Source organism: Vulpes vulpes, chromosome 1 (genome assembly GCF_048418805.1).
Source record: "Vulpes vulpes isolate BD-2025 chromosome 1, VulVul3, whole genome shotgun sequence".
NCBI lineage: Eukaryota > Metazoa > Chordata > Mammalia > Carnivora > Canidae > Vulpes > Vulpes vulpes.
The window spans coordinates 21,547,159-21,557,800 of NC_132780.1; the positions used below are offsets into that span (position 1 = coordinate 21,547,159).

At 43.4% G+C, this 10,642-nt stretch overlaps 1 protein-coding gene across 1 annotated transcript; it reads left to right on the forward strand.

Moving 5' to 3' along the window:
- Positions 1–404: 404 nt before the first annotated feature.
- LOC112912781 (olfactory receptor 6Z7-like) lies at positions 405–1,343 on the forward strand. Its single transcript, XM_025989392.2, has one exon. The coding sequence runs from the start codon at positions 405–407 to the stop codon at positions 1,341–1,343; it is 939 nt and encodes a 312-aa protein (XP_025845177.2).
- Positions 1,344–10,642: the final 9,299 nt, after the last annotated feature.

Sequence of the window (10,642 nt, forward strand, 5' to 3'; positions counted from 1 at the left end):
AAATTCCTATGCAAAGTATACGAAGAGGGGGAAAAAGAACTTTTTTGGAACAGAAATAACAATCCTAATTTCTTATTTGCTCTACCAATTCTCATCTACTGCTTTATTCATTGTAACAACCTCATCGGAGGCCAGTGATTTTCTCCCAATTTTCAGGCAGTCTGATTATATAACGATTCAGACCTAGTAAGACCAATCAGAGTAATGACGGTGATCTCATGCTCAGAGTTTGTCTATTCTCCAAAGTCTATTCAGCGCTTGTCTGTAAAAGTCAATTTCCAACAGAAGCTGGGCTAGCCCAGTCCTAGGGTTTCACTCACTGTGAACATACTCCCTATTTTTTTTCTAACTAAGTGTCTTTGAAGAGACCAGAACGTGAATACACTTTATTTGTCTCTCTGCAGATGGAGAGTTCTCTGGAGTTGGGCAACATGACCAGAGTCCAGGAGTTTGTCTTGCTGGGTTTGTCCACAAGACCGGGCATAAGGAATGCCCTGTTTGCTGTCTTCCTGACCCTCTACCTGCTGACCCTCCTGGAAAACACCCTCATCATCTACCTCATCTGCAGTCACAGCGAGCTCCACAAGCCCATGTACTTCTTCTTGGGTAACCTGAGCTGCCTAGAGATGTGCTATGTGTCAGTGACCATGCCCAGCCTGCTCCTGGGGCTTTGGACTGGACCCTGCCATGTACCCTTCACAGCGTGCATGACCCAGCTATTCTTCTTTATAGTCCTCATCTGCACGGAGTGCACCCTCCTGGCCTCCATGGCCTATGACCGCTACGTGGCCATCTGCCGCCCACTCCACTACCCACTGCTCATGAGGCCCCAGGTCTGCCTGGGCTTGGCCTTGTCTTCATGGATTGGGGGGCTGCTAGTCTCAGTGGTCAAGACATCTTGCATTGCCAGCCTGTCCTACTGTGGCCCCAATGTCCTCAACCAATTTTTCTGTGATGTCTCCCCTCTGCTCAACCTGTCTTGCACCCACGTGGCCCTGACGGAGCTGGTGGACTTCATCTCTGCCATCGTCATCTTCTGTGGAACACTGTTGGTAGCATTAGCCTCCTACTCAGCCATCGTGGTGGCCGTGCTCCTCATGCCATCAGCCGCTGCCCGACGCAAGGCCTTTTCCACCTGTGCCTCCCACCTGATTGTGGTGGGCATCTTCTACTCAGCAGCCCTCTTCATCTACTGCCGTCCCAGCCGTATCAAATCCATGGACCTCAACAAGGTGCTGTCAGTCATCTACACGGTAGTCACGCCCATGTGCAACCCCATCATCTACTGCCTGAGGAACAAAGAGGTCCATGTGGTGCTTCGGAAAACTCTCCACTGGCCTTGAACATGGTCTTGAATAATTGGACCTCTCATCTCCTGATTGAAAAACTTCTATGGCCACGGAATTCCAAACATAATACTGAAAGGCCAAAGAAAAACTGCAGGAATATGTTTCCCATCTCACAAACAATGAGTTCATTTCAATCAGTAACAAAATCTGAATTACCCATGGAAGAAGTGAACAATGTCTATGAGAAAGCAAGTCATCGATGATGAATGATGAGTGGCTGGTAACTCACATGACAAGATGGTCAACTTTATTAGTAAACCTAGAAATCCAAATTTAACAACCCCATCATTTTATTCTTAGAATGACAAATATTAACAAATGTTTCTATATGGTTCCCACAAGTAGAGATAGATGATATATAGGAAGATATTCACAGCATCTTTGTATTGAAAAAAATCAGAAACAACCTAATATCCACCAAGTGGATGGATTAGGTACATTTTATTCATTCTGAGGTAAACATTGGGGTGACTAAATAAAAGGAAATAGATTTATGCCTTTGACATGGCCATATGGCATATATATAATTAAGATAGGGCTTTTATCTCAATCTTTTCCCCATTCGTTTGTACTAGCTATTACGCATCTATACTATTTTTTAAGGTATTAATTAATTAATTAATTAATTAATTTGAGCGAGGGAGAAGGCACATGTGTGCATGAGCAGGCGGAGGGACAGAGGGAAAGAGAGAGAATCTCGAACAGACTCTGTGCTGATCATGGAACTGAGCCTCAGGACCTTGAGATCATGACCTGAGTGGAAACCAAGAGTTGGATACTTAACCAACTGAGCCACCCAGGCACCTGCCCTTCCTATATTCATTTTTTAAAAGATTTTATTTATTTGATAGAGAAATAGTGAGAGAGAGCATGAGCAGTGGGTAGGTGGAGAGGGAGAAGTAGACTCCCCACTGAGCAGGAAGCCCAATGCAGGGCTCGATTCCAGGCTCCTGGGATCATGATCTGAGCTGAAGGCTGATGCTTAATGGACTGAGCCACCCAGGCACCCCAATAGTGCCTTTTCGTAAATAGAAGCTTCCAATTTTGGTGAAATCTAAATTATCAGTACTTAAATTTATACCTCTTACTTTTTTAAAGAAGATTTTATTTATTTATTCATAAGAGACAGAGAGAGAGAGAGAGAGAGACAGAGAGAGAGAGGCAGAGACGCAGGCAGAGAGAGAAAGAGGCTCCATGCAGGAAGCCTGACGCGGGACTTGATCCCGGGTTTCCAGGATCACACCCTGGGCTGAAGGCGGCGCTAAACCTCTGAGACGCCTGGGCTGCCCTATAGTTATTACTTTTGACGGCTTAGTAAAATTTACCTATTTCCCTGTCACATAAAACCATTTCCTACATGGTTTATAACTTTAGCTTTCTAATTTGTGTGTATAATGCCACTCAAAAAATGTGTGTGTGCATGTGCATGTGTGAGGTGTGAGTTGAACTTTACTTTTTCCGCACATAATCCAGTTGTACGAAAATGGTTGTTGGAAAGACTCTCCCATTAAATTGCATTGCATCTTTGTCAAAAATCAGATTGAGTAGGGACGCCTGGGTGGCTCAGTGGTTGAGCGTCTGCCTGTGACCCCTGGTCGTGATCCCGGGGTCCTGGGATCCAGTCCTGCATCGGGCTTCTTGCAGGGAGCCTGCTTCTCCCTCTTCCTGTGCCTCTGCCTCTGTCCGCGTCTCTCATGCATAAATAAATAAAATCTTTTTTTAAAAAATCAGATTGAGGATAAGAATGTGGCTCTATTTCAAGACTCTGTTTTATTCTCTATCAATCTATTTGTCTGTTAGCTCACCAATATGAGCTTGTCGGGATTACTGGGATGTAACTGTATGAATTAACATCAGAATTCTAAGTCCTCCCACTTTGTTCTTTTTCAAGATAGCGGTGGCTTTTCTAGGCTCTTTACATTACCATATAAATTTTAGATTCAGCTATGCATTTTTATAAAAATTACCTTTGAGATTATAATTATTATTGCACTGAATCTAGAGATAATTTTGGGGGGAATTGATATTTTCCACAATGCTGAGTCTTTCAAATCATAAATATAGTATACTTTTCCCTTTATTTGGCACTTAAAATCTTTTGGGGTGTAGTTGACCCATGTTACACTAGTTTCAGGTGCATAACACAGTGAATCCACAAATTCAAACATTTTGCTGTGCTCACCACAAGTGTAGCTGCCATCTGTCACCATGCAACATATTCCAATACCATTGGCCATATTCCTTGTGCTGTACCTTTCATCCCCATGACTTATCCATCCATAACTGGAAGCCTGCGCCTCCTGCACCCCTTCACCAATTTACCCCACCCCCCACCCCCTCCCCTCTGGTAACCATCCATTTGTTCTCTGTGTTTGCAGGTCTGATTCTGCTTTTTGTTTGTTTATTTATTCCTTTTCATTTTTTAGATTCCTCACAGGGGTGAAATCGAGTGGTATTTTGTCTTCCTCTGTCTGACTCATTTCACTTAGCATAATCCCCTCCAGGTCCATCTATGTTGCCTCAAATAACATGATCTCACCTTCTTTGTCTTTTAATGTCTGCATAATATTCGAGTGAGTATGTATGTGTGCACACCCAGGTGTGTATACTTACACACCACACCTATCCTTATCCATTCACGTAGGGATGGACTCTTAGACTGCTCCAGTAGTTAGCACTTTAATCTTTAACCTTCCTGTCAGCAGTGTTTCAGACCATTTACTGTGGAGGGCATGTGTATCGTTTGTTAAATTTATTTCCATGTATTTAGTGTTTTCAATACTTTTGTATGTTTAATTGTAAATTTTACTTTCCAATTGCCACATGTAGTATTCAGAAACAAAATTGGTTTCTGTGCATTTGTCCTGTGTCCTACAATCTTCACAATCCCGTATATTAGCTACAAAAACTTTGCACATTCCATAGGATTTTCAGTATAAATACTCATGCTATCTGCAAATAACAATAATGTTTCTTCTTTTCTTTTTCCAACCTGTGTCCCTTTTATTTCTCTCTTCCAGCATCATGTGTATTTTAATCACTCAGCCCTATGAGCTGCAGATCCATGAGTGCTGAGTGGGTTCCTGTGGGTCTTCTGCTGGTCCTGTTGAAACAATCACTGGGCATAGACTGGACATGGTGTACTCTCCAGTTACCTTCTGTAGAGCTCATCAAAGCCTGTAACAGTGGCTGGAGTAAGGGGTGAGTCTAAGAGGATCGTAAAGGACAGCACAATGCAATCTGCTGCTGTTACAGATGCCCCAAATCTCTGCACCTCAACATGCTGAGATTTATTTCTCACCAGCGCCTTAATTTGGTGCAGCCTGCCAAGGGGTGCTCTCCTTCCTGCAGTTGCCCAGGGACCTAGGGTCTTTCCTGATAACACCTGTTATCCTCCAGAGCCTTGGGGCTCACCACTTAAAATTTTATTTGTAGACAAGCAGGGAAAGAGAGAAGGAGAGGAAGTGAGAACCATCATCCAAGGTTTGAAGGGCCAGGTCTGGCATTTATATGCATCACTGCTGTCCACACGTCACGACTTAGTCAGATGGTCATACCAAGATTTAGTCACATGGTCATACCAGGGTGCAAAGGATGCTGGGAGATGTAGTTTATAGCAGCATGCTCCTGATTCAGCCGCATCACTGATAAGCACACAAATATGCATGGTAACTGTAGTGTCCCTTTTCAGCTATGGGCTCTAAAAAAGGGAGACAATTTAAGCAAATGAGTATGATTAAAGGGGTATAAAACAAGCATTCTCAGATATCTTCGATGGGAATGTAAATCCATGCAATATTTTTAGATGGTAGTTTTGTAACATGTATAAAAATTTTAAATGTATGTTGACCAATAATTCTACTTCCCTACATGTGTTGTATGGATATATCTCTATACATGGGCAAAAATAAGCATGCCAGTATATCTATGGAAGCAATGTTTGCCCTAGCAAAAACTGGACAACTATAAAAATATCCATCAATAAAGGGCTTATAAATCACATTATGGTCCATTACAGGCCAACCCCATCCCAGACTTTTCTTCCTTCCTCTACCACTTCCCTCTTACCAGTTATCCTTATATAGCCCACGATCAAGTATTCCAAAGTTAAAACAATTTGCATTAAAGAAAAACTTTGTCCAGGTCAGAGTCCAGGTATTAATTAGGCTTTTCCTCACAAAATCAACGAACATTTCATTACATAGAATACAGACATAAATGACAGAGTACCGTCTCTCAATGAGGTCCCAGTTTAGTGGTGCAAGAAAAAAGTAGAGGGACTCATAATAAAGTTAATAAGAACTATATTAGTGTCAGAGCTAAGCAGTTTTTACTCTCAAGGGAAAGAATTGACATTCACTGATTGCTGTGTGTCCACTACTGTGCTAGATCTGTACACATCTCTGTTAATTTATATTTACATCAGCTCCGAGAAGTGTATTTGATCTCCATTTCACAGGTTTCAATAATAGCGATCAATAGCTACCACTTACTGAGCTCCTAGTAAGTACCGGGGATTGGAGTAAGTGCTTTACATGCATTGATTAGCATGTAGTCTTCATGGGAACTCGTGTGGGTGAGCATGATCGTCACCATTTTGCCTATGGGCAATCCGTAGCCTAGAGACGAAAAGACGTGTTTTATGCATAAGATGCCTAATGTTAAATGCTAAATCAGAGGGGGCGGGGCAACATGGCGGGGGAGTAGGGCCCCCAAGTGACCTGTCCCCACCAACTTACCTAGATAACCTTCAAATCATCCTGAAAACCTACGAATTTGACGTGAGATCTAAAGAGAGAACAGCTGGAACGCTACAGAGAGAAGAGTTTGCGCTTCAAACAAGGAAGGAAGACGGAAAAATAAATAAATAAAAAGGAATCAAGTGGGGGAGGGGCCCCGCGAGGAGCCGGGCTAAGGCCCCGCGGCAAAAGCCCCCTGGGACAGGAAAGCCGGGCCCGGAGAAGCAGGAACTTTAAAAATCCGCACCGGATTCTACCTGGACAGAAAGGCGCTTAGCAGGGAACTTGGGCAGAACCGCAGGAGGGGCAGTGGAGCCTCCAGGTCCCCGGGGTCACTACCGAGCTCGGTAAAGGGCTGGAGCGCGCGCGCCCGGCGGGGCCTCGGGGAAAAGCTCAGCTGGCGGCTCCGGACAGAGGGGGCCGCGCCCTGCTGCCTTCGGGAGCCACGGCCGCGGGAGCACGATTCCAGCAGCACAGGCCCTGATCCCAGGGCGCCGGGGGACACAGCCCAGGATCCTGCGTTTCCTCGGGACAGATGGAAGCAGAGAGGGCCCCGGACAGCAAGGAGGCTCCAGCCGCCGGGCGTCCCCCCGCCCCCCGGGAGCATCCAGGCCAGTGCGGACTGGGAGACTGTGGTAGTTACTGCGGGGGCTGACTCCAGAGCTGGAGAGCTGGCCGAGGCCAGTGTTGTTGTGCCTCCTGGTGTCACCCTGTGCCTGGGGCGGAGCGGGGCCGCCAGGGAACAGGGACCTCACAGGATAAACAGCTCCCACTGAGCCGTGCACCTGGCAGGGGGCGGGGCAACGCCCCCAGGTGCACACACCTGAGAATCAGCACAGCAGGTCCCTCCCCCAGAAGACCAGGTGGAAGGACAGGGGAAGAGCAAGTTCTTTTTTTTTTTTTTTTTTAAAAGCTTTTTATTTTGTTTATTTTTTATTTTTTTAATTTATTTATGATAGTCACAGAGAGAGAGCGAGAGAGGCAGAGACACAGGCAGAGGGAGAAGCAGGCTCCATGCACCGGGAGCCCGACGTGGGATTCGATCCAGGGCCTCCAGGATCGCGCCCTGGGCCAAAGGCAGGCGCCAAACCGCTGCGCCACCCAGGGATCCCAAGAGCAAGTTCTTGACCAAGCAGCACTGGAAAGCTCCAGGGGAAGTCGAGGGATTTACAGTATATAGAACGAGAGGATTCCCCTCCTTATTTTGTTTTTGTTTTTTCTTCCTTTTTCCAGTACAACTTGTTTTTAGTCACTCTGCACTGAGCAAAATGACTAGAAAGAAGAACTCACCACAAAAGAAAGATTCAGAAACGGTATTCTCTGCCACGGGGTTTCAGAATTTGGATTACAATTTGATGTCAGAAAGCCAATTCAGAAGCACAATTATAAAGCTACTGGTGGCTCTGGAGAAAAGCATATAAAGGATTCAAGAGACTTCATGACTGCAGACTGTAGATCTAATCAGGCCGAAATTAAAAATCAATTAAATGAGATGCAATCCAAACTGGAGGTCCTAACGGTGAGGGTTAAAGAGGTAGAAGAAAGAGTGAGTGACATAGAAGACAAGGAAGGAAGCTGAGGAAAAAAAGAGAAAAACAATTAAAAGACCACAAGGAAAGGTTAAAGGAAATAAATGACAGCCTCATAAGGAAAAATCTAATTTTCCTTTAACTGGGGTTCCAGAGGGCACCGAAAGGGACAGAGGACCAGAAAGCATATTTGAACAAATCATAGCTGAGAACTTCCCTAACGTGGGGAGGGAAATAGGCATTCGGATCCAGGAGAGAGAGAGATTCCCCCCCCACCCCAAAATAAATAAAAACCACTCAACACCTTGGCATTTAATAGTGAAACTTGCAAATTCCAAAGATAAAGAGAAGATCCTTAAAGCAGCAAGAAACAAGAGATCCCTAACCTTTATGGGGAGAAATATTAGGTTAACAGCAGACCTCTCCACAGAGACCTGGCAGGCCAGAAAGGGCTGGCAGGATATATTCAGGGTCCTAAATGAGAAGAACCTGCAGCCAAGAATACTCTATCCAGCAAGGCTCTCATTCAGATTAGAAGGAGAGATAAAGAGCTTCCAAGATAGGCAGAAGCTGAAAGAATATATGACCAACAAGCCAGCTCTGCAAGAAATATTAAGGGGGACTCTGTAAAAGAAAGAGGAAGTCCAAGGAAACAATCCACAGAAACAGGGACTGAATAGGTATCATGACGACACTAAATTCATATCTTTCAGTAGTAACTCTGAACGTGAATGGGCTTAATGACCCCATCAAAAGGTGCAGGGTTTCAGACTGGATAAAAAAGCAAGACCCATCTATTTGCTGTCTACAAGAGACTCATTTTAGACCTAAGGACACCTACAGCCTGAAAATAAAAGGTTGGAGAACCATGTACCATTCAAATGGTCCTCAAAAGAAAGCAGGGGTAGCCATCCTCATATCAGATTAATTAAGTTTATCCCAGAGACTGTAGTAAGAGATGAAGAGGGACACTATATCATACTTAAAGGATCTATCCAACAAGAGGACCTAACAATCATGAGTATTTATGCCCCTAATGCGGGAGCTGCCAAGTATATCAATCAGTTAATACCCAAAGTAAAGACATACTTAGATAATAATACACTTACACTGGGAGACTTCAACACGGTGCTTTCTGCAAATGACAGATCTTCTAAGCACACATCTCCAAAGAAACAAGGGCTTTAAATGATACACTGGACCAGATGGATTTCACAGATATTTACAGAACTTTACATCCAAACGCACTGAATACACATTCTTCTCAAGTGCGCATGGAACTTTCTCCAGAATAGACCACATACTGGGTCACAAATCAGGCCTTGACGGATACCAAAAGATTGGGATTGTCCCCTGCATATTTTCAGACCATAATGCTTTGAAACTTGAACTCAATCACAAGAAGAAATTTGGAAGAAATTCAAACACGTGGAGGTTAAAGACCATCTTGCTAAAAGATGAAAGGGTCAACCAGGAAATTAGAGAAGACTTAAAAAGATTCATGGAGAATAATGAGAATGAAGATACAACTGTTCAAATCCTTGGGATACAGCAAAGCAGTCCTGAGAGGGGAAATACATCACAATACACGCATCCCTAAAAAAACTGGAAAAAAGCCTCGGTGTCCATCGAAATATGAATGGATAAAGAAGATGTGATTTATGTATACAATGGAATATTACTCAGCCATTAGAAACGACAAGTACCCACCATTTGCTTCCACGTGGATGGAGCTGGAGGGTATTATGCTGAGTGAGATAAGTCAATCAGAGAAGGACAAACATTATATGGTTCATTCATTTGGGGAATAAAAGAATAGTGAAAGGGAATAAAGGGGAAAGGAGAAAAAATGAGTGGGAAATATCAGAAAGGGAGACGGAACATGAGAGACTCCTAACTCTGGGAAACGAACTAGGGGTGGTGGAAGGGGAGGTGGGTGGTGGGTGGGGGTGACTGGGTGAAAGGCACTGAGGGGGACACTTGAGGGGATGAGCACTGGGTGTTATTCTATATGTTGGCAAATTGAACACCAATGAAATATAAATTTATAAAAAAACAAATCGAAAAAAATAAAATTATGTCATATGTTACGCAAGTTACCTATCAATAAAAACTACATTTTGCCTGGTTCAAAAAAAAAACTGGAAAAAACTCAAATACACAAGCCACCCTTGCACCTAAAGGAACTGGAGAAAGAACAGTAATAAAAGCCTACACCCAGCAGAAGAAGAGAGTTAATAAAGGTTTGAGAAGAACTCAATGAAATAGAGACCGGAAGAACTGTCGAACAGATCAACAAAACCAGGAGTTGGTACTTTGAAAGAATTAATAAGATAGATTAAACCATTAGCCAGCTGTATTAAAAACAAAAGAGAAAAGACTCCAATTAATAAAATCATGAATGAAAAAGGAGAGATCACAACCAATACCAAGGAAATACAAATGATTTTAAAAACATTATGAGCAGCTATATGCCAATAAATTAGGCAATCTAGAAGAAATGGACTCATTTCTGGAAAACCACAAACTACCAAAACTGGAACAGGAAGACATAGAAAACCTGAACAGGCCAATAACCAGGGAGGAAATTGAAGCAGTCATCAAAAACCTCCCGAAACACAAAGTCCAGGGCTAGATGGCTTCCCACGGGAATTCTATCAGACGTTTAAAGAAGAAACAATACCTATTCTACTAACACTGTTCCAAAAGATAGAAAAGGATGAAATACTTCCAAACTCGTTCTATGAGACCAGCATCACCTTAATTCCAAAACCAGACAAAGGCCCCACCTAAAAGGAGAATTATAGACCAATGTCCCTGATGAACACAGATGCAAAAATTCTCAACAAGATACTAGCCAATAGGATCCAACAATACATGAAGAAGATTATTCACCATGACCAAGTGGGATTTATTCCCGGATGCAAGGCTGGTTCAACACTCATAAAGCAATCAACATGATAGATCATATCAACAAGAGAAAAAAACAAGAACCATATGATTCTCTCAACAGATGCAGAGAAAG

Excerpts from the sequence above, each read along its gene's own strand:
- LOC112912781 (XM_025989392.2), top strand. The coding sequence starts at position 405 with ATGGAGAGTTCTCTGGAGTTGGGCAACATGACCAGAGTCCAGGAGTTT.